This window comes from Xyrauchen texanus, chromosome 25 (genome assembly GCF_025860055.1).
Source record: "Xyrauchen texanus isolate HMW12.3.18 chromosome 25, RBS_HiC_50CHRs, whole genome shotgun sequence".
Lineage (NCBI taxonomy): Eukaryota > Metazoa > Chordata > Actinopteri > Cypriniformes > Catostomidae > Xyrauchen > Xyrauchen texanus.
The window spans coordinates 159004-186989 of NC_068300.1; the positions used below are offsets into that span (position 1 = coordinate 159004).

At 45.4% G+C, this 27986-nt stretch overlaps 1 protein-coding gene across 1 annotated transcript; it reads left to right on the top strand.

Annotated features, from left to right (window-relative positions):
* On the top strand, positions 1-27837 carry tec (tec protein tyrosine kinase). Its single transcript, XM_052091407.1, has 18 exons — positions 1-138; positions 6862-7035; positions 7654-7758; positions 7829-7910; positions 11424-11552; positions 11960-12018; positions 13060-13256; positions 18229-18294; positions 18799-18853; positions 19254-19330; positions 19599-19732; positions 19944-20018; positions 23322-23493; positions 23596-23812; positions 26127-26191; positions 26394-26512; positions 26595-26752; positions 27100-27837. Exons 2-18 carry the CDS (start codon positions 6898-6900, stop codon positions 27178-27180), a joined length of 1929 nt encoding a protein of 642 aa, XP_051947367.1. The 5' UTR covers positions 1-138; positions 6862-6897; the 3' UTR covers positions 27181-27837.
* Positions 27838-27986: the final 149 nt, after the last annotated feature.

Consider the following 27986-nt stretch of genomic DNA (forward strand, 5'->3'; position numbering starts at 1 on the left):
TACACACACTCACTCACACGCGCGCGCGTCAGGACTTCCTTGGTTCTTTTTTCTTTTTAATGACAGAAAAAAGCACTTCCTCGATTCGTGTTTCCTGAACTTTGACCGCAAACACACGCGGAAAAACTCAAAGCGGAGGTAAGAAAAGATTTTAATGTTTCTTTCTCTTATTTGTGTCAGATGAAGCTGATTGATCCATTAAATGATCCGTTTCATTGATCTCCGGTTGGAAGAAATCGCGTTTAACGGAAGATGAGATGGTGTGAGATCATTTATAGTCATTGTCTCGTGTGTGTATCAGGAGTGTTGTCGTGATATTTAATACATGTTTTAAATCAGCGTTAGTTCGTGTGAATAAATCCTTTGCTTGTACTGAAGATTATATTGATATTAAACATGAACTCACACTCGGTTTCACACTCTTTCATTTCTGTCAGCAGTGTTGTTATTGTCTGCGGTAGAATATACAAATATGAACTAAGATTTGTGTGAAAATGTGCCACAGAAGCTGAGATGTGTGTGTGTGTGTGTGTGTGTGTGTGTGTGTGTGTGTGTGTGTGTGTGTGTGTGTGTGTGTGTGTGTGTGAGCGTGTATTTATCACTTTGTGGGGACCAAATGTCCCCATAAGGATAGTAAAACCTGAAATTTTTGACCTTGTGGGGACATTTTGTCAGTCCCCATGAGGAAAACAGCTTATAAATCACACTAAATTATGTTTTTTGAAAATGTAAAAATGCAGAAAGTTTTCTGTGAGGGTTAGGTTTAGGGGTAGGGTTAGGTTTAGGGGATAGAATATAAAGTTTGTACAGTATAAAAACCATTATGTCTATGGAAAGTCCCCATAAAACATGGAAACACAACTCTGTGTGTGTGTGTGTGTGTGTGTGTGTGTGTGTGTGTGTGTGTGTGTGTGTGTGTGTGTGTGTGTGTGTGTGTGTGTGTGTGTGTGTGTGTGTGTGTGTGTGTGTGTGTGTGTGTGTGTGTGTGTGTGTGTGTGTGTGTGTGTGTGTGTGTGGTGGTTAGCGCGCTGCTCTACAAACCTGGCGACCCGAGTTCGATTCCCGCTCATGGCCAACACCAGTGACGATTATCTCAACCGGTCCTGGGCAGTGTTGCCACAGTTACTTTGAAAAAACAACTTAGTTACTTTACTGATTACTTGATTTGAAAAGTAGCTAAGTTAGATTACAAGTTACTTTACATTCAGCAGCTGCCGACAACACCCCCGCCACCTCAACATAAAAATGACAACCTGTTTTGTCAACACTCACTTTATTGGAAGTGCGTTTTTAACAGTAACGTCAACAATGTATCAGCTGACATTTAAGTTGAACTTAAAAACTATTCCCTGAAAAATACATGTTTATAAAAAGAAAATAAAGACAGCTCTCATCATCATCATCATCTGTGGCGGTGGACCCTCCCTCCTCCGTCCATCATCGGACTCTGTGACAGGCTGATAAACTTTAAACGCCTTGACAAAGTTGGATCCATTATCAGTCACTGTTGCAACTACTTTGTTGAGTAGTCCATATGAAGAGTGAATGTTTTCAATTTCTGCACCAATAACATCATACGTGTGTATACCACGAATTCTCCTACATGCCAATGCAGCCTTGTGGCGCTCTAATGTGGATCTACTGATCCAGTGGAGCGTTACTCCCATATAACTTCTGTTCTTAGCAGTCCAAATATCCGCGGTAGTTGACACAAAGTCAACCTCATTCAGCGCGGCCTTCAGATGCATACTCCTCCATGTAAGAAGAAAAAGCTGTTCTGTGAGGCAGCTCGGCATTGACAGTAGTAGGGATCTTGTTTATTATGGGACGAAACGAGGGCGAGTCAACCGTGTTTAAGGGCAGCATTTCCTCTACAACATACTGCCCGACCAACTTCTTTAACTCTCCCCACTTACTGGTTTTGCACCGAAGTCCAGCTTTTGGTGGGGGACCTCCTGCTCTCTGCTTCGCACCACCTGGTGAGACTTGCTCTGCAAGTTTGACTGTGCAGTGCTGCGACTCCAAACGTTTCTTCAAATTTGACGTAGTATTTTTGTAACTAGATCGCACTTTGTCGACACCAGCACAGTGTACAACGAACCTTAATATTTCCATTTTTTGCTGACACAAACTCAAAATAGTGACTGTATTTCCAGCTAGAAAACACGCATCTCTCTCCTCCCTTCATTGTTGTTTACGTTTGTGTCACTGCGTGGTACACATGAACTGTCCTCATGCTGAAAACGTGACTCGTCGCATACGTGACTTCACTCCCTGAGACGCAAAAAGAAAGCAAAAATATATATTTTTACTAAGGAAAATGACAAAAATAGTAACGCACAGTGATTTGGATAACTAACTTTAATCTGATTACTGGTTTGGAAATAGTAACGCGTTAGATTACTCGTTACTGGAAAAAGTGGTCAGATTAGAGTAACGCGTTACTAAGTAACGTTATACCGGCATCACCGGTCCCAGGCCTCCCCTACGTCGACTCAGCCTAAAATGAGTACCTGGTGCGGTGTGTAAAACATCGGGTTTAGGGGTTGTGTTGGGTTAGGGTTAGGGGTTGTGTTGGGTTTAGGGGATGGGTTGGGGTTGTGTTGGGTTTAGGGGTTGTGTTGGGTTTAGGGGATGGGTTGGGTTTAGGGGTTGTGTTGGGTTTAGGGGTTGGGTTTAGTCAAGTTAAGTGGTTTTTATTGTCGTTTCAACCATATATAGTTAGTACAGTACACAGCAAAACAAGACAACGTTCCTCCAGGACCATGGTGCTACATAAAAACAACAAAGGACCAACACAGGACCACATGAGACAACACAGCGAAATAGAATACCTATATAAAAAACCTATATATACCTATATAAAGTGCACGTGCAAACATGTGCAAAAAGTACAGGACAGTACAACAAATTACTGACAATGAACAGGACAATAGACAGTGCAGCGCCGACCAGTACTCAGTGCAAAAAGATGACAGTTTCTAAAAATGTAAACATAACATACTATGAGATAATGTTCTATGCACATAGCAGTTATTGAGGTAGCAGACAGTTATAAAGTGACAGTAATTAAAGTGCAACTCAGGACACGTGTGTGTCAAACCAGTCTCTGAGTATTGAGGAGTCTGATGGCTTGGGGGTAGAAGCTGTTACACAGTCTGGCCGTGAGGGCCCGAATGCTTCGGTACCTCTTGCCAGACGGCAGGAGGGTAAAGAGTTTGTGTGAGGGGTGTGTGGGGTCAGTCCACAATGCTGGTTGCTTTATGGATACAGTGTTTTTTGTAAATGTCTTTGATGGAGGGAAGAGAGACCCCAATGATCTTCTCAGCTGTCCTCACTATCCTCTGCAGGGCTTTGCGGTCCAAACGGTGCAAGTCCCAAACCAGGCAGTGATGCAGCTGCTCAGGATGCTCTCAATAGTCCCTCTATAGAATGTAGTGAGGATGGGGGTTGGGAGATGTGCTTTCCTCAGCCTTCGAAGAAAGTAGAGACGCTGCTGGGCTTTCTTGGTGATAGAGCTGGTGTTGAGGGACCAGGTGAGGTTCTCCGCCAAGTGAACACCAAGGAATTTGGTGCTTTTGATGATCTCCACAGAGGAGCCGTCGATGTTCAGCGGAGTGTGTTCACCTTGTGCTCTCCTAAAGTCAACAACCATCTCTTTTGTTTTGTCGACATTCAGGGACAGGTTGCTGGCTCTACACCAGTTCGTCAGCCGCTGCACCTCCTCTCTGTATGCTGACTCGTCGTTCTTGCTGATGAGACCCACCACGGTCGTGTCATCAGCGAACTTGATGATGTGATTCGAGCTGTGCATTACTGCACAGTTGTGAGTGAACAGCAGTGGACTGAGCACACAGCCCTGGGGGGCCCCAGTGCTCAGTGTGGTGGTGGTGGAGATGATGTTCCCGATCCGGACTGACTGAGGTCTCCCAGTCAGGAAGTCCAGGATCCAGTTGCAGAGGGAGGTGTCCAGGCCCAGCAGGTTCAGCTTTCCAATCAGGTGCTGGGGAGTGATTGTGTTGAATGCTGAGCTGAAATCTATGAACAGCATTCGAACGTATGAGTCCTTATTGTCTAGGTGGGTGAGGGCCAGATGGAGGGTTGTGGTGATGGCATCGTCCGTTGAACGGTTTGAACGATACGCAAACTGCAGTGGGTCTAGTGAGGGGGGCAGCTGGGTCTTAATCTGCCTCATGACGAGTCTCTCGAAGCACTTCATGATGATGGGTGTAAGTGCGACGGGACGGTAGTCGTTGAGGCAGGACACTGAAGACTTCTTTGGCATGGGGATGATGGTGGTGGCCTTGAAGCACGTTGGAACGACGGCGCTGCTCAGAGAGATGTTGAGGATGTCGGTAAGAACATCTGCTAGCTGGTCTGCACATCCTCTGAGCACTCTGCCAGGAATGTTGTCTGGTCCAGCAGCCTTCCGTGGGTTGACTCTACGTAGAGTTTTCCTCACATCTGCCGTGGTAAGACAGAGCACCTGGTCGTTGGGAGGAGGGGTGGACTTCCTCGCCATCACGTCGTTCTGCACTTCAAACCGAGCGTAGAAGTCGTTCAGCGCATCTGGAAGGGAGGCATCTTTGTCACAGGCAACTGATGTTGTCCTGTAGTTGGTGATGGCCTGGATGCCCTGCCACATGCGCCGCGTGTCACTGCTGTCCTGGAAGTGACTGTGGATTCTCTGGGCGTGTGCGCGCTTTGCCTCTCTGATTGCCCGTGACAGTTTGGCCCTAGCTGTTCTTAGGGCTGCCTTATCGCCAGCTCTGAAGGCGGAGTCTCGGGACCTCAGCAGCGTGCGCACCTCACGAGTCATCCACAGCTTCTGGTTGGAGCGTGTGGTGATGGTCTTGGAGAAAGTGACATCATCAATGCACTTGCTGATGTAGCTGGTCACTGATGCTGTGTATTCCTCCAAGTTGGTAGAATCGCCATATGTTGCAGCCTCCCTGAACATGTGCCAGTCAGTACACTGACAAAACAGTCCTGAAGAGCAGAGATGGCTCCTGCTGGCCAGGTTTTCACCTGCTTCTGAAGCGGTTTTGTGCATCTGACGAGCGGTCTGTATGCTGGAATTAACATAACAGAGATGTGGTCTGAGTAGCCGAGGTGGGGGCGGGGCTCCGCCTGGTACGCGCCTGGGATGTTTGTGTAAACAAGATCAAGCGCGTTACGCCTCTCGTTGCAAAGTCCACATACTGATGGAATTTAGGGAGCACTGTCTTGAGATTTGCATGGTTGAAATCTCCGGCGACAATAAACAGTCCGTCGGGGTGAGCGTTCTGCAGTTCGCTCATAGCCCCATACAGTTCACAGAGCGCTTCCTTAGCGTTAGTGCTGGGGGAATGTAAACCCGGGTATGCAAACAGTGGTGAATTCCCGTGGTAGATAAAAAGGTCTGCATCTAACAGTCACGAGCTCCAACAGCGATGAACAGTAACTAGAGACTAGCATAGAGTTCTTGCACCATTCCGTGTTGATGTAAACACACAAGCCACCACCGCGAGTCTTACCGCGAGAGAGCTGTATTTCTGTCGGCACGAAACGAGGCGAGCCCGTCTAGCTGAATGGCGGCATCCGAACTCTGTCGCTGAGCCACGCCTCCGTGAAAACAAAGACGCAGCAGTCTCTAAACTCACGCTGCGTAGCCTGCTGGAGTCGGATATAGTCCAGTTTATTGTCCAGGGAGCAAACATTTGAGAGCAGGATAGACGGAGAGCCGGCCGGCTAGGGTTTGTTTTAGCCTAGCATGGACCCCGCCCTCTTTCCGCGCTTCCGCTTTCGCGACACCGCTACGACGTCCTCTCCCCGGCCACCGGCATCAGGCGACGCCGAGGGCTGGAGGCCTGGTCTCCGCAGCAAGCCGAGTACGCGTAGCGCCTCCTGCAGGTCATCATGCAGCTTGGTTTTTGCATGAGTCTTATATTTCAGTAGTGTCTGGCGATGGTAGACACGAACACCGGTTGCTCCGATGTCCATGTGTTGCAAAAGTCGGGCTTTTTTAACAAAAATAGCACCATTGTGGATCCGGAGTGGCCGCTGCGTGCTACCGCGTGCTACCGGGGATTTAGGGGTTGTGTTGGGTTATGGTTAGGTATTAGGGGTTGTGTTGGGTTTAGGGGATGGGTTGGGTTTAGGGGTTGGGTTTAGGGGTTTTGTTGGGTTTAGGGGATGTGTTGGGTTTAGGGGATGGGTTGGATTTAGGGGTTGTGTTGGGTTTAGGGGATGTGTTGGGTTTAGGGGATGTGTTGGGTTAGGGTTAGGGGTTGTGTTGGGTTTAGGGGATGTGTTGGGTTTAGGGGATGTGTTGGGTTAGGGTTAGGGGTTGTGTTGGGTTTAGGGGTTGTGTTGGGTTTAGGGGATGTGTTGGGTTTAGGGGATGTGTTGGATTTAGGGGATGTGTTGGGTTAGGGGTTGTGTTGTGTTGGGTTTAGGGGATGTGTTGGGTTTAGGGGTTGTGTTGGGTTAGGGTTAGGGGTTGTGTTGGGTTAGGGTTAGGGGTTGTGTTGGGTTTAGGGGTTGTGTTGGGTTTAAGGGGTTGGGTTGGGTTTAAGGGGTGTGTTGGGTTTAGGGTATGGGTTGGGTTTAGGGGTTGTGTTGGGTTTAGGGGATGGGTTGGGTTTAGGGGTTGTGTTGGGTTGGGTTTAGGGGTTGGGTTGGGTTGGGTTGTGTTTAGGGGTTGTGTTTGGTTTAGGGGATGTGTTGGGTTAGGGTTAGGGGTTGGGTTGGGTTTAGGGGTTGGGTTGGGTTTAGGGGATGGGTTGGGTTTAGGTGTGTGTTGGGTATTATGTCTATGGAGAATCCTCATAATGATAGCTGCACCAACAAGTGTGTGTATGTGTATTTGTGTTGTTTCAGGTCCATGGCATTGCTCGATGTTCAGATACGTTGGAGATGAGTTTGACAATAATTCTTGAGGAAACGTTGATTAAACGTTCTCAACAGAAGAAACGAACATCTCCACTCAATTATAAAGAGAGGGTGTTTGTGCTTACCAAGAGCAAACTCTCGTATTATGAGCTCAGAGCTGATGTAAGTACACACATACATATGCAGAAACACACACACATACATACATACCAACACACACAAATATATATATATATATATACATATACACGCACAACTTGTGAGTGACAGATTGGGAACATCCTGGTTACTTCCGTAACCTCCGTTCCCTGATGGAGGGAATGAGACTTGTCCCTCCTGCCTCAATGCTGAACTATCCCCTGAAATGGCCGGGTCCTTATTCTCGCTCCTCAGCACAAAATCTGAATGAGCGGTATGCACGCCCCCTCCTTTATACCCGTATATCTGTGGGAGTGGCTTGCAAATTCCACTCGCCAATTCCCATTAGCCTTTTATCAAAGGTCAGAGGCAAGAGCGACCCCTAGTGTCACTACATCAACACAACGCCTCGATCCCTCCATCAGGAACGGAGGTTACGGAAGTAACCAGGACATTTTGTCTCCTGTTAATGTCTGATTTTCTGTAAAGCTGCTGTGAAATGATGCGTGTTGTGAAAAGTGATATACAAATGACACACGGGCTCTTTTACTGTTTGACTGCAAGTGTAAAATGCATTCGTTGGGTGTTATGACAACACTAATGTTTGTGTAGTAACTGTGTGTTTGTGTGTGTGTGTTGCAGAAGAGGGTGAAGAAAGGCTCAGTGGAGCTGCACAGAATCAAGTGTGTGGAGATTGTTAAAAACAGTGTGACTGTTATTCCCTGTGAAAACAAATATCCATTCCAGGTGAGTGTCCGTCAGCCGTCTCTATGGCAACCAGTGGCTCAGATCTCTGACGTTGTCTCTCTGTCTTCAGGTCGTTCATGATTCCATCACGCTGTATATTTTTGCTCCCAGTAATGAGAGCCGGAGCATTTGGGTTCAGAGCATCAAGGAAGGTCAGTGTGTGTTTGAGCAGCTGTGCTGGATGAGCTGCAGTTTATGTGTTTATTTGGCATCTTTAAAATCAAAGCAAGAATACAAAAATAGAAAAAGAGATATGCAGGAGAGCTTGGAAAAGCTTCACCGTTTCATTAACAAACATTTAACTCGATATCAAATATATATGAAAATAACAAACAAAAAATAAATCTAAACAACAACAACAGAATGGCCACAGTGTTCGATCAAATCTGGTGATTCTCTGCGTTTGAAGTTATTTAGGGATGTTGATGTGATAGTAATGTGGAAATATGTAATACATCTCTGTATTTAATGGGAAATGAACACTAGTACGATACAAGTGAGCATGAAGCACTTTGGAATTCTGCTATTGTATGAATATATTTGTGCATTTATGTGGGACTCGTGTTTGGGCTGTAATAATATTTACATGTTAAAATGTGTGATTGAATGATATTAATATAGTGTGTGGTCAAGATGGTGCAAAACACTTGAAAAAGTAGATTATAAATGTCTCTTAAGTATTGAGCAATATCTGCAAACTGGAGAGTAAATGCTTTCCCAAACAATACTGACATAAATTAGAACATTTTAATTTCTGTGTTCTGGGTATCTCAGCGAGTATTGACGCTGACTATCACACCTGGAGTCGTGAGTTTGAATTCATGGCGTGCTGAGTGACTCCAGTCAGGTCTCTTTAGCAACCAAATTGTCCCAGTTGCTAGGGAGGGTAGAGTCACATGGGGTAACCTCCTCGTGATTAGAGGTTCTCGCTCTCTGTGGGGTACACGCTACGTCTCCACAGTAACGCGCTCAACAAGTCACGTGATAAGATGCGCGGATTGACGGTCTCAGACGCGGATGCAACTGAGATTCGTCCTCCACCACCCAGATTGAGGTGAGTCACTACGCCACCACGAGGACTTGGGAATTGGCCGTTACAAATTGGGGAGAAAACGTTTGGTCAGTGACATTATATCTTTCATATACACCTTTTGTTTGTGTAAAGTTATTTAAAAAATGATTCCAAAATAAAGAAAGTTTTGATATCTGATATCTGGCTTGAGCAAGTTAAACTCACATGACACGATCAAGCAATCTGTGTTTTTCAGTGTGGAAATCTGTTCCAGGTGTTGAACTGTGCTTGAGGCATCCATAACAGATGCTGTCTGAGCTGCAGAGAGTCACGAGACTCTTTCTAGCCAATCACGTTGATGGATACAAATAAATCCTGGACAGGGAAGAAGTGAAAGAGACGGTGGGAAAATAGCGCTGTAAAAGTACAGTTACAGCACCTCAAATATACTCCAGTACAAGTGTACACTTTAAACTACTTCAAGGACAGTTCTGGGGAAAGTAGTTAATTACAGTAACATGAGTATTTGTAATTGGTTACTGTAATGTAGACTGAAGCGTGTACCGTACAGTGTGATCATTAAAAAGTGTTTCTGTATCCGCTCACACTCCGAGTGTTTCTACTGAAGTATTCAAAAGAACAGAAAAGGGAACTGTTTGACAAGAGTTCAACAGGAAACAGATTTCTCTAGAAGATCAAACTGACTTTTAAACTGTTGTGAACTCTAGTGAGCTGTCTACATAGGCAGTATTTGAAGGGTTCATAGTCGTGAAGGGTGATGATGGGCTCTCTGTGAAGCTGTAAAACATTATACATGTTTTGATTGACTAGCAATTCAGTCACATGATTTCATCAAACGTGCTTGATTCCTTTCTGAATATCTGAATCACTGTCATATGATCCCACTGAAACACAATCACATAAAGCAAACTGTTGTGTTTATTAGTAACAAACAGATATTTTGTGATATTTTAAGGTATTTATTTAGTCTACAGATGGTGAATGTGGATCTTAAAGCAAATGATCATCTATAAAATCATTCTCTGATTATGAAATCATGTTACAAATGTAGTGAACTCGACATAAACATTAGAAACTTCTATTTAAGTTCACCGTTACTTCTCCATTTAGAAATGCTTCTTGCACAAATGTATAGGACACAAAACCTGTTAGTTTAGGATGTAGACAAACATTATTATAACATTGAAACACAGTCATTATAAAAAGGGACAGAAGATCTACATATATGGTATCTGAACAGATGCAGATGTTTGTTTTCAATAAGATTGCTTTTAAATGAACAATATGATTGACGGTCTCCGACGCGGCAACTGAGATTCGTCCTCCGCCATCCGGATTGAGGCGAGTCACTATGCCACCATGAGGACTTGGAGTGTTTTGGAGTGTCACTCACTCAACAGTGCCGCTGGACAGGCCGTCTCCGCCCTGCACGCCATGGGCACGAGGGTTGTTCTGTCTCGGGATTGATGCAGGAGCTGCGCTCAGCGACCGATCTCACCCTCCGGGCTACAAAGCTCATGGCACGGACTCTCGGGCATGCAATGTCTACCTTGGTGGTCCAGGAGTGCCACCTTTGGCTCAGCCAGGAGGCTGACATGGTACGATTCCTTGATGCCCCCATCTCCCAGGTCGGCCATTTGGCGACACTGTTGTGGACTTTGCCCAGCAGTTCTCGGTGGTTAAGAAGCAGATGGAGGCTATTCAGCATATCATCCCCTGGCGCGGATCAAGGTACCGGACCCCGTTTGCTTGTAACAAGGTAGTCCACCTGCTGCAACAACAACGGCTCCGCCGAAGGCCAGCCGCAGGAAGCAGACTCCCCGTCTCATGTCCCACTACCAAGAACCTGAGGAAGGTTTCGAAGTGCGCCTGAGATGGGTGACCAAGGGACGAGGAGACCCGCAGCATTGGAGGTGGTAAGCTGACCACTTCATCCCCTTTCTTTTGATTTCGCTGCATGCCTAAAAGGCTGCGTTACCCACAATTTAAAGAAAAGAGCAGTGTCCTCATTCCCTGAGTCACACACCCGGTGTTCACCAACTGTGGCACCAACACACCCTTGCCAGGGTGGTTGTGATGGCTACGTGGAGGATTTCCCACCTCCCCCATCCCTGACCGCTCCGATGGTGGGTATCCAGAGGGAGGTAAGTGCTTGGATGTCCCCAGACTCGGCACGGCCACGATTTTCGTGGTTCGAGCCCCCTCAACGTGGCACCCTAGGCTCCGCCCCACCACAAGGCCCCACCCACCAGTACGTACAATGCAATTGTTGTCCCCTTAGTCCCCCTCCAACCCGTCGTGGTGGCTGACCAGGATCGTCCGACTTGTCTATATTCAGTTCGCAGGCATCCACCCTGGTTCAACGGGGTCCGTTTCACCTCAGCTAATAGCTAATCTAATAAAAATGGACTATTGTAATCCATATGTGTGTGTGCAGTGTATTCCGTTTGTTAGCTTAGCAACATGCTAACATGAAACTCCGTTGAATCAGTTATGCTGCAGTTCTTATTTGTTCTGTTTCATGTGAGGATTGATAATGGTATGACACAGAGTGTTTGTAAATATCATTAATTTGATGTTTTATTCACTGGTAAATGATTAAAGGACTGTATTTTTCTGTTTTGTGCTCCAGAGATTAAGAATAACGCTATGATAGCGGCGAAGTTTCACCCTCAGTTCTGGCATGAGGGCGAGTGGTTGTGCTGCGGGCAGGTGGATAAACTCGCCCTGGGCTGTGAGGGATACAACTTATTTGGAGATGGTAAGAAACACACACTGACCGGTATTGTTTTACTGTGTGTGTGTGTGTGCGCGTGTGAGTGTGAGTGTGTGCGCGTGTGGGTGTGTGCGCGTGTGAGTGTGTGTGTGCGCGCGTGTGAGTGTGTGTGTGCGCGCGTGTGAGTGTGTGTGTGCGCGTGTGTGAGTGTGCGCGTGCGTGTGTGTGTGTACACGTGTGTGTGTGTGTGTACACACGGACTGAATGTACTTTTGGGGACACTTAGGGATGTCCACGTTTATACAAATAATGGGTAAATAAAGTAAAGGTGTTTTGATCTTAAACTAAGTTTTTGTGTGTGTGTGTGTGTGTGTGTGTGTGTGTGTGTGTGTGTGTGTGTGTGTGTGTGTGTGTGTGTGTGTGTGTGTGTGTGTGTTCTCTTTTTCTGGCAGTTTCACGTAAACCTCTTCCACCAGTACCTTCAGATGACCAGATGATCAGTGTTTCTTTGGTGAGCATGCGCGCGCGCACACACACACACACACACACCAGTGAGCAGTGTGACCAATGGTTGATATGATGGCAATGAGTTTACTGTATATGATTTGTTGTAAATTAGGCATGCACAACATTTTGGATTATAGCTGATGTAAATGTAGTGTTAACATACAGGGATGTACCGTGTAGTGGTGTTGGAATCGGGTACTGCACTCATGTACTCGTAAAAATACTCAAATACCAAAAAGCGGTCTTATCTGACGTACGGATGTCATTACGTTAACATTCAGAGCACAAATTAAAATCTCGTTATGTCCGACTCAGAGTGAGATTATTTTACCACAAAGCTGTGATTGAATTATATAAATATATAGTTTGTGATGTGTTGTACCTTTAAATCCTCCTCGACTCATACAGGGAAAACTCCATCATGAGCACAACTCACATTGTAGCGTGAGGCACATACAGATACTTATTTCATTAAACAGCAGTAATGTATGGTTTATAATCACTTTGAGTCACGTAGAGGACTGAGAATGTCACAGAAACACTTCAAAATAAAAGCTCAATTTCAATTCAAAAGTATGACCGGAATTTAATATTCACTTTATTACTACTAATAATACTTATTATAAATCAATAGTAATTGTTTTATATTTATCTAACATCTGTGAAGCTGTTATACACAGAACAATTGTCTTCTAAATCTGTTGATAAACACTTAAAGGGAAATACTTGTGTTGTCCAACACTGATCTAACATCAGCTGATTAATGGAGCCGGTCCAGATGAGAATCCTAAAGCTGTTTTCAGCACAGTGAGAGCGTTACAATAATGTGTAATGTCACCTTAAATAAATTAAAGCTCATAAATCGATCTGTGTGAGTGATTTATCCTCTGAGTTATCCGTGTGTTGCACTCGTGAACTATCTTCCACTAAAGTTTCACAACTGCTTCTCAATAAGCGTCACATTGTTTTATCATTTCAGACCTGATGTTTTTCTGTAATTGTTGCATGTTCAGCTGATTTAATGCTGTGGTCCATCGCCCCTCAGAGTCGGCGCCCTCCCCCTCCCCCTCCACCCACACAGAAAACACAACAGGAAGAAGTGGGCTCAAGGGAGGAAGTGGTCATCGCGCTGTATGACTTTGAAGGACAAGAGCTTCATGATCTGACATTGAAGAAGGGAGAGGAGTACGTGATCTTAGAGAAGCGTGACATCAACTGGTACAGAGCACGAGATAAGCACGGGTGAGCACATCACCTTTATTCCCTCAGTGCAAGTGTCCAATAACAGGCAGTCACTGCGGTCATGTGATGTCAACCCCCATGAGGCTACCCGCTCCATGTCAAATCTTTTTAAACATTAAAAATGATAGTAACTATTTACTAAATATGGATTTATTACCCCTCTGGGGTCTGAGGGTGTTTGGGGCCCTGGAGAAGTTTTGACTTTGACATTTGTGCTTTTTTCAGTTAATTAAAAACATATTAATGTCTAAAGTCTGATAACACTGCATTCAGCACAAACTGGGCTACAATAATATGTGAGCAACGTGTGTACAGGTTTGTATTTTTCAGAAAATAACGTTTATGCGTGGTTTTTGAAAAAAATTAAATTTTAAGTCATTGAAATAAGGCCATATAACACATACTAATCATTTGTCCACAAGACTTTTGAGAACTGGATCTTGTAGCCGAGAGTTTTTGCTACAAAATGGTGTGAAAACCATCCTGATCACTCATTCATACAAAACAATATAGTTATTTAACTTTTGTAAGACACTTTTAGTGTTAGAAAGGTAATATGCAAGGTGGCGTGAGCTATCATGAATATGGATGTATTTCACACCTGAGACAAAACACCCCTCCTCTGGGACTATCAATGAAGAATACAGAATGAATGTGAGGACACTTAATGGTCAAGTTTTAAGTTAAAAGAAGTCTAGAATTTCTTGATATGTGAAGACAATAAGGGAAAAGTGACGGAGTGAATCTTTAAAGGGTCTTGTCATGACGAATACAATTTTCCTTGATATTTTAACATATAGGAGGTCTTTCTACTATAAAAACATACTGTCAATTTTAGAACTCAAAACTTAATCCCCAATGCAATAAAAGCATTTATTGAAACCAAAACTGCAAAATCGCCTCGTACTTCCGGGACGACCCAACGTCACTTGGAGTACTCATTAATTCTTCACCGCCTCTACAGAAAAATCATCAATGCCTACTTTTGCTTCATTTTGTAAACTGAGAGAGGACAAACAAGGCCGAACTATTCCTGAACACCAAAGGGGACTGTGACAAGGAGGAGGGTGGAGCCGTGCCATTACTCCCCATGCCCGGGCCGCAATCGGGATAATCGGCCGAGGAGAGGGATAAAGGCAGCCGGATGCGGCCGTTCGAGAGAGAGGAAGAGAGCCACACTCAGCTGCCGTGTGTTCGTTTATGTTTTTGTCTTTGTTTTCATTTTTCATTAAATATTACTTTGACTGTTCAGCCGGTTCCCACCTCATCCTTTCCCATTCTAACCCCCCTGTTACAGGGACCCACCTGGACTATTTTAAATGATTTTTGTACATGCACAGACTGACGTCTTTGACTGCTTGACGCATATCTCGGGCTGCTTTTACTGGATGCTGTGTCAAGTAACATCTCTGAAGAGAAGACTTCATTTGGTTCATTCTGCTGCTGCCTCTTGTTTTGAGCACAAATGCATTATGGACCCGTTCTTTCACACATCTGCGCTATTTTTAATTGTTGCTGTATGAAAACATGCACTGGATGGACTTCTTTGGCGATTCAAGCTTTGCAAAAGAAACTTATTGAAGGATGGGGCAGTTAAAAACACTTGGATCCTTCTCCTGAGCCCATGCATGTGGGCAGGCTTCCAGTTTCAGAGAGGCAACATCGGCTCCTCAATGGCACGTGTTTCACTTACAGTCAGTCTGGCCACCTCTCAGCTGCATGCTCGTTAAAAGATCCTGCACGTCGGTAATAAGGGGGTTACTGGTGAGTGCAACATCATGGTTGGACAAAGCCCCCGGACTTCGCACACTCCTTTGCTTGCAGAGTGGTAGTAGCTACAACACTATCTCAGCTCTGGTGGCTTCATTGACACTGACTTAGCCCTAAAATGGCGGCTTCCCAGATTCTGACTGCATGGACCTATCACTGCACACATGCTGAACGCCCCTCTCTGTCATCACCCACTCTACCAGGCCTGTTACACTGAACAGCTGTCAGTCCTCATACATTCTCCAGCTACCCCAGTTGTTCTTGGACACCTGTGGTTGGTAACACACAACCCTCACATTGATTGGGCAGCCATCTCTGTTTAGTCCTGGAGCTCTTTCTGTTCTTCACACTGTCTTAACTCTGCTGTCTCCCCTGTCCAGTCTTGTGTTCTGCAGGATGAGCCAGCAGTTTCGGGTGTTCCACTGGAGTATCACAACTTGAGTGCATTATTCAGCCGATCCCGTGCCTTGCCCGTTCCTCCTCATTGCGCTATTTACTTGCGTCCTGGCACCTCTCCACCTTGAGGGTGGTTGTATTCACTCTCGGCCCTCAAAAGGGAGGCCATGAACATTTCTATAAACGATTCTTTGCAGCCGGTCTCATCCGTTCTTCCTTATCACCCGCAGAGGTGGGGTTCTTCCTCGTGGAGATGTTTGACCATGCATAGATTATCAAGGACTGAATGACATCACGGTTAAGAACCGTTATCCTCTTCCGCTTATGTCCTCAGCTTTTGAACTCTTTCAGGGGCGTGCATATTTAAGAAGTTGGACTTACGGAAGGGTTACCATCTGGTCCTTATAAGGAAGGGGAATGAGTGGGAGATTTAACACCCATAGGGGGCACTTTAAATATTTGGACGTGCCTTTCGGATTGGTCAATGCCCCTGCCGTTTTCCAGGGGCTTGTGAAGGATGTGCTTTGAGACATGATCGATCGTTTGGTTTCATTTATCTCGATGATATTATGGTCTTCTCCTTGAATATGCAAGACCATGTGCAGGTTCTTCAGTGACTGCTAGAGAATCAGCTGTTTGTCAAGGTGGAGAAGTGCGTTTTTCGGTTCGGTTTGAAGTCCTCAGTCGGTTCCATTCCTGGGGTTAGGATAGATTAGTTGGGAACTATAGCCAATTCACCACACCTCTAATGGATCTTATCTCCACTCACACTGAATTTAGTTGGTCTCCACGGGAAGAGTCCGTGTCTGCTAAACTCAAGGAGCAGTTTTCCACCGCACCCATTTTAATTACCCCTGACCCTGTATTACAGTTCGTGGTGGAGGTGGATGCCTCAGAGGTCGGTGTTGGAGGGGTTCTCTCTCAGTGCTTTCCCTCAGATTGAAAGGTGCATCCTTGTGCATTCTTTTCACACCGGTTAACTCCAGCCGAAACGAATTATGATGTCAATAACTGGGAATTACTGGCTGTCCGGTTGGCCTAGGGTGAGTGGCGTCACTGGTTAGAGGGTGCGGGGATACCTTTCGTGGTTTGGACTGATCACAAGAACTTAGAGTACATCCGTAGTTCTAAATGTCTTAACTTTAGGTAGGCTCACTGGGCGTTATATTTCACTCTCTCGTATCTTCCGGGCTCCAAAAACATCAAGACAGATTCCCTTTTTCGATGTTTCAAAATCAAGATCTCCACCACCCCAGTGGACACCATCCTGTCCACTTCTCAAGTGGTGGGCATGGTGTCCTGGGAGGTGGAGGCTAAAATCCACATGCCCAGCAGATAAGCTGGTTGTTCCATGATCGGTTAGAATGCACGTCCTTCAGTGGGGTCACTCGTCCAACATCGCTTTGCACCCAAGGGCTGCTTGTACTCACATTATACAGCGCTTTTGGTGGCCATCGCTTGTGCGGGACATTCGCCAGTTCATCTTGTCCTATTTGTGTGACTAGTAAGAGCTCCTGTAGTCCCCCGGCCAGCCTCCTCCAACCATTGTCAGTCCCCTCGAGACCCTGGTCGCACATAGCCATGGCTTTTGTAACTGGTCGCCCCCCCCTCATGGCAAAACCATTATTTTGACTGTAGTGAACCAATTCTCAAAGGCAGCTCATTTTATTCCCCTCCCCAAATTCAGGGAGACAGCGGTAATTAATCACGTCTTCCGTATTCATGGCCTCCCTGTGGATGTTTGTTTCTGGCAGAGGCCCCCGGTTTCTGTCATGTTTTGGGCAGAGTCCTGTCGACAGCTGGGGGATACAGTTAGCTTGTCCTCTGGGTTTCATCCCCAGATGAATGGGCAAGCAGTGCGAGCCAACCAACAACTGGAAAAGACCCTGCGGTGTATGGCCTCCCAAAAACATTCTTTTTTGAGTGAGAGTTTAGTTTGGGTCGAGTGTGCTCTCAACACATTGCAGTTGTCATCTATGGGGTTGTCAACCTTCATGTATAGCATCGGTAACCAGCCCCCCCGTTTCACACCCAACAGCCCGATTCTCAGGTTCCTACCGCTCACACCTTTTTGTGCCGATGCAGCTGGAGACCAGAGAAGCCCTGTTACAGACTGGTGCTCATGTTAAGAGGTCAGCGGACAGACACCGGTCTAAACCCCTTACTGAAGGTTTGGCTGTCCTCCCAGGACTTTCCACCCCTCACGTAAGCTAGGTCCCAAATTCATCGGAATATTTCCCATCGCAAAATTAAACTCATTTTTCATTCCAATTTGGAATTCCCGACTCTCTTTCTGTACTTCTTTAAATGTCACATTTAGGCAGCATAAAAGTAATCCATGTGACTCCAGTCGATCAATTAATGTCTTCTGAAGCGAATCGATAGGTTTATGTAAGAATCAAGTCGATGATTAAAAGTTTTTAACTTTAATATGGCGCTTCCATCCAGGACTCTGATGCTGTTTGAAACGGCTGAACTCTCGCGTGACGTTCGTTCTTGTGTTGTAAATAAGTGCCGCTTCCGAATTCTCGTGTGAACTCGCCAAAATGCAACATCATACTTCGCAAGTGCTTTATAAAAGTAAATAATGTTTTTATCATGAATGTATCGATTTGCATTCACTGATTGACTGGAGTCATGTTACTTTTGTGCTAACGGGGGGGGGGGTGTCGTGTCGTGAGCGGAGGTTGATAAAATCACAATTGATTTGTTATTTATTTCTTTGGGTCATGTTTAATATGATGTGCTTCAGTTTGCAGATATATCTTTATTATTATTGTGTGTGTGTGTGTGTGTGTGTGTGTAGAGTGGAGGGCTACATTCCAAGCAACTATGTGACAGAAAAGGAGTCGGACAAACTTGAGCAGTTTATGTGAGTCAAATCATTCAAGAAGAGAGATTTTCTAATATTGAATGTTTTGTTTGTTTAGATCTTAAACTTCTGTTGTGTGTGTGTGTGTGTGTGTGTTTGTATATGTGTGTGTGTGTGTGTGAGTGTGTGAGCGTGTATTTATCACTTTGTGGGGACCAAATGTCCCCAATAAGGATAGTAAAACCTGAAATTTTTGACCTTGTGGGGACATTTTGTCGGTCCCCATGAGGAAAACAGCTTATAAATCATACTAAATTATGTTTTTTGAAAATGTAAAAATGCAGAAAGTTTTCTGTGAGGGTTAGGTTTAGGGGTAGGGTTAGGTTTAGGGGATAGAATATAAAGTTTGTTCAGTATAAAAACCATTATGTCTATGGAAAGTCCCCATAAAACATGGAAACACAAGTGTGTGTGTGTGTGTGTGTGTGTGTGTGTGTGTGTGTGTGTGTGTGTGTGTGTGTGTGTGTGTGTGTGTGTGTTTGTATGTGTGTGTGTGTGTTTTAGGTGGTTCTGTAAAAATGTCAACCGCAACAAAGCTGAGGATCAACTCAGAAAAGAGGTGAGTGAGAGTGTGTGTGAGTGTGTGAGAGTGAGTGTGAGTGAGTGTGTGTGTGTGAGTGAGTGAGAGTGTGTATGTGAGTGAGTGAGTGTGTGTGTGTGAGTGAGTGAGAGTGCGTGTGTGTGTGTGTGAGTGAGAGTGTGTGTGTGTGTGTGAGTGAGAGTGTGTGTGTGTGAGTGAGTGTGTGTGAGAGTGTGAGTGAGTGAGAGAGTGTGTGTGTGAGTGAGTGAGAGAGTGTGTGTGTGAGTGAGTGAGAGAGTGTGTGTGTGAGTGTGTGAGAGTGTGTGTGTGTGAGTGAGAGCATAAGCAGCAGTGCTTGTTGATGCCAATCTCTGATTGTGTAACACTGTGTGTGTGTGTGTGTGTGTGTGTGTGTGTGTGTGTGTGTGTGTGTGTGTAGGGTAAAGAAGGTGGATTTATGGTTCGAGTGTCCAGCACAGGCACATATACTGTATCTCTGTACACAAAGAACACAGGGTGAGAGACACACACACATTCCATTGACTTCTATTGTGTTTATACTGCGCTAAAGTCTCTCTTCAAGACTTCTAAACTTCAAAGTATTATTATTTATGATTTATTTTACAAGTTGAGGACATTCTAGAATCTAAAAAGGTTTAATCTGCTGTGTGCGCGTGCATTTGTGTGCGTGTGTGTGTGTGTGTGTGTGTGCGCGTGCGTGTGTGCATGCGTGTGTGTGTCTGTGTGCGTGCGTGCATGCGTGCATGCGTGTGTGTGTTTTCAGGGATGGATCACCTACAGTCAAACATTACCAGATTAAAGAAATACACGACTCATCAAAAAAATTTTACCTGGCAGAGAAATACATCTTCAGCAGTATACCTGAACTTATAGAATACCACAAACACAATGCTGCAGGTAACACATACATGCACATTATTTCTAACTTCCCAATCTTTCAGGTGAGACACTAACAAGTTGATCTATAATTTAATATGTCTGTGTCTGTGTCTGTGTGTGTCTGTGTCTGTGTCTGTGTGTGTGTGTCTGTCTGTGTGTGTGTGTGTGTGTGTGTGTGTGTGTGTGTGTGTGTGTGTGTGTGTGTGTGTGTGTGTGTGTGTGTCTGTAGGTCTTTTGTGTCGGCTGCGTCATCCAGTCGGTGATCAGATGAGAGAAGCTCCAACAACAGCAGGATTCAGTTACGGTAAAAAATCACTGTTTGTTTTCAATGTGCTCTTGATTATTTTAAAATAAAATAACTAGATACATTTTTTTAATTGTGATTAATTGCAGATTTTGGTAATTCTGACATTTGACACCATTATATACTTCTTTTCCTGTCAAAATGCATTTATTTCCATCTTGTATAATAAAGTAATATGCAACAATATAATGCTTTATTAACATTTTACATTCAAAGCGTTCCACAATATAAAGATAGAAATGCTCTAAAATATCCCCAATTCAAGTCACATTAAACGTTTAAAAGTCTAATTGTGAGATTGACTAATTGAAAGAATTTGTGTTCATTTATATCTTCATTCATTTAATATTTTTATATGTAAAAATGTTACATTAATATATTCACTTATGACGGTTCACTTCATCTCCACAAGAGCGTATGCTGTTGGATCTATGGCGCATATCAGCGACTTTCTCCTTCTCTGTACTACAGTGCAGCTTTGCCCTTGGGCACTTCGACAGCACTTTTAAAAGAGAATATTTTCAGTAAAAGATATAATTTCTGGAAAAGAGCAATACACAGCGGCATTGAACGTCCTTTTCAGGACGTGTCTTTATAAAGATGCCTTTCCGCCCGTGTAGTTCCTGGATGCGGTCGAGTTCTCTCCGCTCCTGATGGTCACAGACGCTGCCTCGTGTGTCTTGGCAGCAATCACACCAGTTTTTGTGGATGGTTTGTGTTCTCACTGCGAGAACCTTACCATGGCAATGTTGCGGTCGTGGCTTTCCTTCCTAAAAAGGAACTCCAGCCGCCCCCCTTGTCGCTCCTCTTTCCCACGGGATTCCCAAGACCCGGCTGGTGATGGGGGAGATTTGGGGATGGCAGCGGGCTCTGTTTCGCCAGGTACATCCCCATGAACCACCCGCCCCCCAACACGCTCATTGACTTCTGCCCAGGGTTACAGCGGTTCGTCTCGCGGCTAGTCTGCTTATCCCCTTGAGCCCCCCGAACTTGATGATGAGCTCACCGCTGCATTGGAAAGTGTTCCGGCGTCTGACGTGGAAGACTCGATTGGGCTGCCACCCTTGGGTCAGCTCACCCAGTCTGAGGGTGACACCCAGATGGCAGACATGCTTGCCCGGGCTGCCGTCAGCGTGGGGTTGGACTGGAACCCTCCGTCCTCCCCACAGCCTTTATGGCTGGATTACTGCTTCCTGCGTCCCCCCACCCCCCCGGTTCCTTTCTTCCCGGAGGAGCATGATGAGCTGACGAGGTCATTAAGGGCACCTTTTAATGCCCGCAACCGACCCCCTCGCTCATCTGCTCTCACTACCCTCGACGGCGGAGCGGCCCATGGGTACTCGGGGGTCCCCCGGGTGGATAGAGTGATTGCGATAGAGTGAATGTCCTGAGCACGCCGCCACCTGGCGGGATCACCCGGTGCTCCCCTCCAAGGCCTGTAGGATGAGGCCTGTGTCACTGACCTCCAAAGCCTACAGTGTCGCCGGACAGGCCACTTCTGCCTAGCATGCCATGGCCCTCCAAGTTCACCAGGCCAAGGCACTCAAAGATCTGCACTTGGGTAGTCCTGACCCCGACGTGTTGCTGGAACTGTGCTCAGCGACCGACCTCGCAGGGCCATGAAGGTCACAGCGTGGACACTTGGGCAGGTGATGGCCACATTCATGGTTCAGGAATGACACCTGTGGCTGAACCTGGTCAAGATGCGGGACGTGTACAAGGCATGCTTCCTCAACGCCCCCGTCTCCAAATTCGGCTCTTCGGCGACACTGTCGAGGACTTCACCCAGCAGTTCTCAGCGGTGAAGAAACAGACGGAGGCCATCTCTCACATCATGCCCCGACGTGCTCCGTCTGCTTGCCGAGGGCGACCTCCTGCGGCTTCCAGAAAACTTGCATCTCCGCCTCAACCTGGGCCCAGCTCTCAGCCCCAGCGTCGAGCGCTCCGCAGGAAGTGCACGCCCCCGTCTCTTGAACATCCTTCCGGGTCCTGAAGGCTCCCAAGCGTTCATGAGACAGACGACCCAGAGATCGAGACTGAGCGAATTCAGCGGCGGAATTCCCCGCCCAGACCCACTAAGGGTACTGAAACTACTCTGTACTGGAATAGGTGCTCCACAGGATGGGCCCCTGTGTGGAATAATCCCCCTGTGTGTATTTTCCGCTGTACAGTCCCTTCACGAGCGGACTCACGTCACCTTGTTCCCCCCTTCGGGATGCTGGGAACCAGAAGGTTATGACGATTTTATGGGTGTTGGGGAAGTGTATGTGCAGTCTGACGCAGCCTGTCCCTTTGGCACACCTGCGTCAGCAGCGCGTGTACGCGGTTCGGCGCATGGTGTGATTAAATTTGAACCCCTAGTGTCGCTTCTTCAACACAACGTCAAAGTAAACGACAGACAGAGAACGTCTAGGTTACTATTGTAACCTCCGTTCATGACAAATTCTATCTGCCAATTTCTCATTGGCCTTTTCTCTAGTTCAGAGATGTGTGAGGCTCTCCATAGAGACCCCTAGTATCGCTTCTTCGACACAATGTCTCGTTCCCTCCATCAGGGAATGGAGGTTACAATAGTAACCTAGACATTTCGGGTGATCAGATCACATGTGATCAGCGCTAAATAATGTTTTGTGATCGGATCACAAAAACCACATCCGAATGTGGCCAAAAACGCACGCGTCCACGTCACATTTGAGGAGTAAACACTAATCCGTCCTGTATGCATCCCGACAGCAGTGAAGCTCCACCCCTCACCTGTCAATCAAACGCTCCACAAAACAAGTGTTTAAACTTTGCCGTTGCGCTTTAAAAGGAAATAACCGTTCGATCTGAAAATGATTAAAGCAGATACACACACAATGATGAGATCTTCAGTGTCTGATCTCAACACAGATGATGATCAGGAACACCTGAAGCTCCTTTAATACAGGAAATACTCTAAAGTAACGGATAATTCTGCTCCTGTTGCTTTAATTACATTTCAATCACATCTGGGAGAAACAGCGGGCCGATTATTTGCACTTTGTGTTTTCTGACTGTTACTGCAAGATACATAGTGACTTATGTCATCATGAAACAGAGACAAATCAGAACACAAGTGTTGACCGGAGACGCATTTAAATGAGCAGGTGTAAACAGTGTAAAACACCTGACCACATGTGATCCATCACCACACATGCATCTTTATACCAGCTGGAATCAGGGTCATTGATTCAAACACATCTGATCTTCTGAAGTGACCCGTCAACAACTAGTCTGCAGGTTTAATGATCTGTGTGTATGTTTTCTGGATGTTGTTTGTAGATAAATGGGAGATTAACCCGTGTGAGCTGACGTTCATGAAGGAACTGGGCTGCGGGCAGTTTGGAGTGGTCAGACTGGGCAAATGGAGAGCACAGCATAAAGTGGCCATTAAAACCATCAGAGAAGGAGCCATGAGTGAAGACGACTTTATAGAGGAAGCCAAGATCATGATGTAGCTAACACAGACACACACACACACACACACACACACGCACAAGATCTGGTCTATGTGAATGAAATATCTGTGTGATATTATTGATTGTTTGGCGTACAGGAATCTGTCTCACCGTAACCTGGTGCAGTTATATGGTGTCTGCACTCAACAACGACCCATTTATCTGGTGACGGAGTTCATGGAGCTCGGCTGTCTGCTGAATTTCCTCCGTCAGAGGAGAGGAACGTTCACAGAGCAGGACCTGCTGAGCATCTGTCACGACATCAGTCAAGGGATGCAACATCTGGAGGAACACGGATTCATACACCGAGATCTGGTCAGACCTTCAGTGTTGTAATATAATGACCTTTTTATTACAGCATTACCTTTCAAATGATTGTAATCAGATTACAGTTGCTGACTTTGAAGTGCATTACTCTTAAGTGCATTATTTGGGTGACACATAATAATAAAATTATATTCAAGTAGAACACATTTAAAATGCGATGAGCATATACATCTCTTTGCATTTCCTATGAGCCAATGATCAATCAAGATTTATTCATTCTGTGAAAAGTTTTAGAATGTAACTTTAATCTAATTAGTCATGTGATCAGTCAAGTCAGTAATCTGATAAAACTAATTCATAAGACACAGCTTCACTGTTCATCCACTTTCATCAGAAATTGTTGTGAAAAGCCTAAATATATCCAGTGGCTTTTGCATGAGTTGCTCTGAAAGTCTTGAAAGATTGAGATCGGGTTCCATTTGTAGAGTTGAGTAGCAGTGAAACACCTTTATGACATTATTCACAGCAGCGCCATCTTTCATTTTTGACGGGAATGACAACAAGGCTATGAGGGATAGCTGCACGCTCTCTTAAATGGGTTGTGCTGTCGTTTAAAGTGTTTTTGGATCGCTCAGCTGATGACACCAAAAATTCAGTTCCCCTTCTGTCACTCACTCGATGTGTGTCGATGTAGTGACACTAGGGGTCGCTCCTGGGAGCCCTAGACATCTCTGATATTTGAGAAAAGGCCAATGAGAATTAGTAAGTTCCTTGCATGCCACTCCCCCGGACATACGGGTATATAAGGAGCTGGAAAGCAACCACTCATTAAGATGACTTCTTCGGAGCCGAGCAGTTGTATTCACTGAGCTGAATTACTCTGCTGATCCATTCATCTCTGAGTCCAGTGAAGCTGTTGGATTTATGGCGCATTACAGCGGCTTCTCCCCCTCTTGCACCGGTTGAGTGCAGAGAATGCCCCTGGGCACTTCAGCAGCCTAAGAGTATATTTCTAAAAGAGTGGCACTCACAGAGAGCGTCTTTTTAAAGATGCCTTTTCCGTTTGTGTATATTTCCTGGTTGCGATCGTTACCTCTCCGCTTCCCACGGCCACTATCGCTGCATCACGTGTTGGGCGCTGCCCACGCGAGGACAGCGTTCATGGACAGGTCATGTTCTCATTGCGAGAACATGATTATGGCAACATTGCAGTCACAGCTTTCCCCAGGGAAAGCCCCCCAGTGGCTCCCCAACGCAGTCCTTCTACCTACGGGTTCGAGGCCAGGACAGTTAGCACTGGGAGCGATTTGGAGATTTCAATTGGAGCCGCTCTGCCGGGAAAACGCCCGCGGACCTCCCATTCCTCAGCACTCTCGTTTGCCCCAGCGAGTTTTGCAATTGGACTGCCGGATTGTCTCATGGCGAGTTCGCCATCTCATTCGAGGCTCGCGGAGTGGATGAGCTTTCGATTATAGCATCAGAGTGTGGGCTGGTTCAGTCTGACGCCATGCACAGCTGATGGCCGTGCTTTCCTGGGCAGTTGCGAGCGTCGGGCTGGAGTGGAATCCTCCGCTCCCCCTGATCCCTCATCCCTTGATGATTGGTACCAGGGCTCTGCAAGTATTTGTTTCCCCCAGTGTTCCTACTTTCACAGATGCTGTGCAAGGTCAGGGAGGACCAGGAGCAGGTTATCCTAGTGGCACCTCATTGGCCCACCCGGACTGGGTTCTCAGACTTCATGCTCCTTGCGACAGCCCCCCTGGCAAATACCCCCGAGGAAGGACCTTCTTTCTCAGGGATGGGGCACAACCTGGCACCCGCGACCAGACCTCTAGAATATCCACGTCTGGCCCTTGGATGGGACGTGGAAGACTTAAGTGGCCTACCACCGGCAGTGGTAAACACGATCACTCAGGCCAGGGCTCCCTCGACGAGGTGCCTGTATGACCTGAAGTGCCATCCGTTCGGTAAGTGGTGCTCTTCCCGATGCAAAGACCCCCAGAGATGCGCAGTCGGATCAGTGCTTTCCTTTCTGCAGGAGAGGCTGTAGGGGCGGCTGGCCCTCTCCACCTTGAAAGTGTACGTTTTTCGCCCCAGAGTTTCCAGAATGTTTTGGCCAAGAATTGTCATTTTGGAGCTAAATTTCTTTCCAAGAAATTTCAGAAGACAAAGAACTCCAGACAGCAAGAGTTGTGAAAAATTAGATGTAATCTAGGAGCATTATAGATAGCTTTATACAATGCATGTCATTGAGGTGACTGAACGTCTATCCCTCACAGCCTCATTTAGATTCCCGTCTATAAGATAGCAAAGTATGGTGTCAGAAGGCGCATGTGTTTACTCTGTTGTTGTGTTTGTTCAGGCTGCCAGAAACTGTCTGGTGAACAGCTCTTTGGTGGTGAAAGTGTCAGACTTTGGGATGGCCAGGTAACTGAACACACAGTTCTCACTTCTGTCTGTTGGAAGATCTCTTTGTTTAACCAAAGGATAAATAAACGCTCTCTATTTTCAGTACTTCAAAGTTTTCTCTATATTTATCATACATGACAATGACAATTTGCTTTGATCCCAAACTTGAAGGAAACAGTTTACTAACCCACATCATTTGTTTGTGTGGTTGACTATCTAGGTATGTTCTAGATGACAAGTACACCAGTTCCTCAGGATCAAAGTTTCCAGTCAAATGGTCTCCACCTGAAGTCTTCAACTTCTGCAAATACAGCAGCAAATCTGACGTCTGGTCTTTTGGTCAGAACACAACAGATCCTGTTTTTTCTCTGATATGATGGAGTGATGATGGATGGAGGATTGACTGATGCTCTCTTTTCAGGTGTGCTGATGTGGGAGGTGTTCACTGAAGGGAAGATGCCATTTGAACACAACGCCAATCATGAGGTGGTTCTGAAGGTCATTCAGGGACATCGACTCTATCGGCCCAAAAACGCTGCAGTGCACATCTACAGAATCATGCAGATGTGCTGGATGGAGGTATCAGATATCGTCTTTGTTTGATAGATGTACAATCATTTCAATGGCTCACATACAGGCTTAGGGTTAGGGTAGGTTAATCTAATGGTCACTGTTGAATTAAACGGCATCTACCCTAACTTGGCACCAGATTGAGGACGTGTCCTGGGTCCACAAGTTAAATTTTTGCCACACGTGTTGCCATTCCTGTACTCAAACAAGTTATTTAATACTTATTTTAAGTATTAACTTTAGACTGTTGGCTTTTGACTTAAAGGTTTCTCCTCTTACAACAGTCCAATGAAAGTGAGATTGTTCCAGATATATTTGTGTAGAGTTTGTGTTGATATTTGTGTTGTTTCGTTCAGAGCGCAGATGAACGGCCGACGTTCTCCAACATCTCTCTGATGATCACTGACGAGCTGGAGGCGGATGGTCCTGCCTCGTGAAAAATCTACGATGTCTTTACGGTTATCTTGTTGGGATTAGTATATTTATGTATATAATTTATTCATACCTTATTTAATGTTATTGAATGAATTTTGTATCAAAACAAAAATGCCATTTCTAATTATGTGATGATGTCATGTGGTCTATATAAGAAAATGGGTGGATAGATTGTCGAACACGCTGAGGAAGTCCTAGTAGCCGAAATGTCTGTAAAAAAGAAGTGTGTATCATTATTTTAATGTTTTGAACTGCTGGAAAGTGATTCTTGCACCCATGAAGAGATTACATGTTAATTGTGGAAGACGAGTGAGCGCATTGGATAGTCTGATCGCACTTTAATTGACGAGCTCCGGTCAAATGATGAATTCATGAATGTTTCAGAGAGTCGTTTTTGCTGTTTAGTTTCAATAAATGTGTTTTGTTTTTTGATCTGCAGTGGAAGATTTGAGTCTGAAAGTTACATTCTGTTTTCATAGTACAATGAACACTTTTATCTCAGACGATCAAGATGAATCAGATTTCTCATATGACCCCTTGACATTGACATTTGTTACCTCTGAGTCCTGATCATTACAATGAATAACAGTCAGAATGTGTTTGAATGCTGTAAAATTCTACTGACAGAAAAGCAGCTTTAATGTCACTGTCAATAAACGTCACGCTGTTACAATATTTCACACTTGTTATGAGTAGTTATTTTCATAAAGATTAACATGAATCATACACACACTCACATACAGTACATAAACACACACAGTATTTTCCTTATTTGTTCCAATCATCATAATTAATTCATGAATACAGA

Bases quoted from the DNA above. Each gene is read 5' to 3' on its own strand.
- tec (XM_052091407.1), top strand. From the start codon at position 6,898: ATGAGTTTGACAATAATTCTTGAGGAAACGTTGATTAAACGTTCTCAA. The intron at 12,019-13,059 runs GTGAGCATGCGC...ATCGCCCCTCAG, and splicing joins AGATGATCAGTGTTTCTTTG to AGTCGGCGCCCTCCCCCTCC. The intron at 18,295-18,798 runs GTGAGTCAAATC...TGTGTGTTTTAG, and splicing joins GACAAACTTGAGCAGTTTAT to GTGGTTCTGTAAAAATGTCA.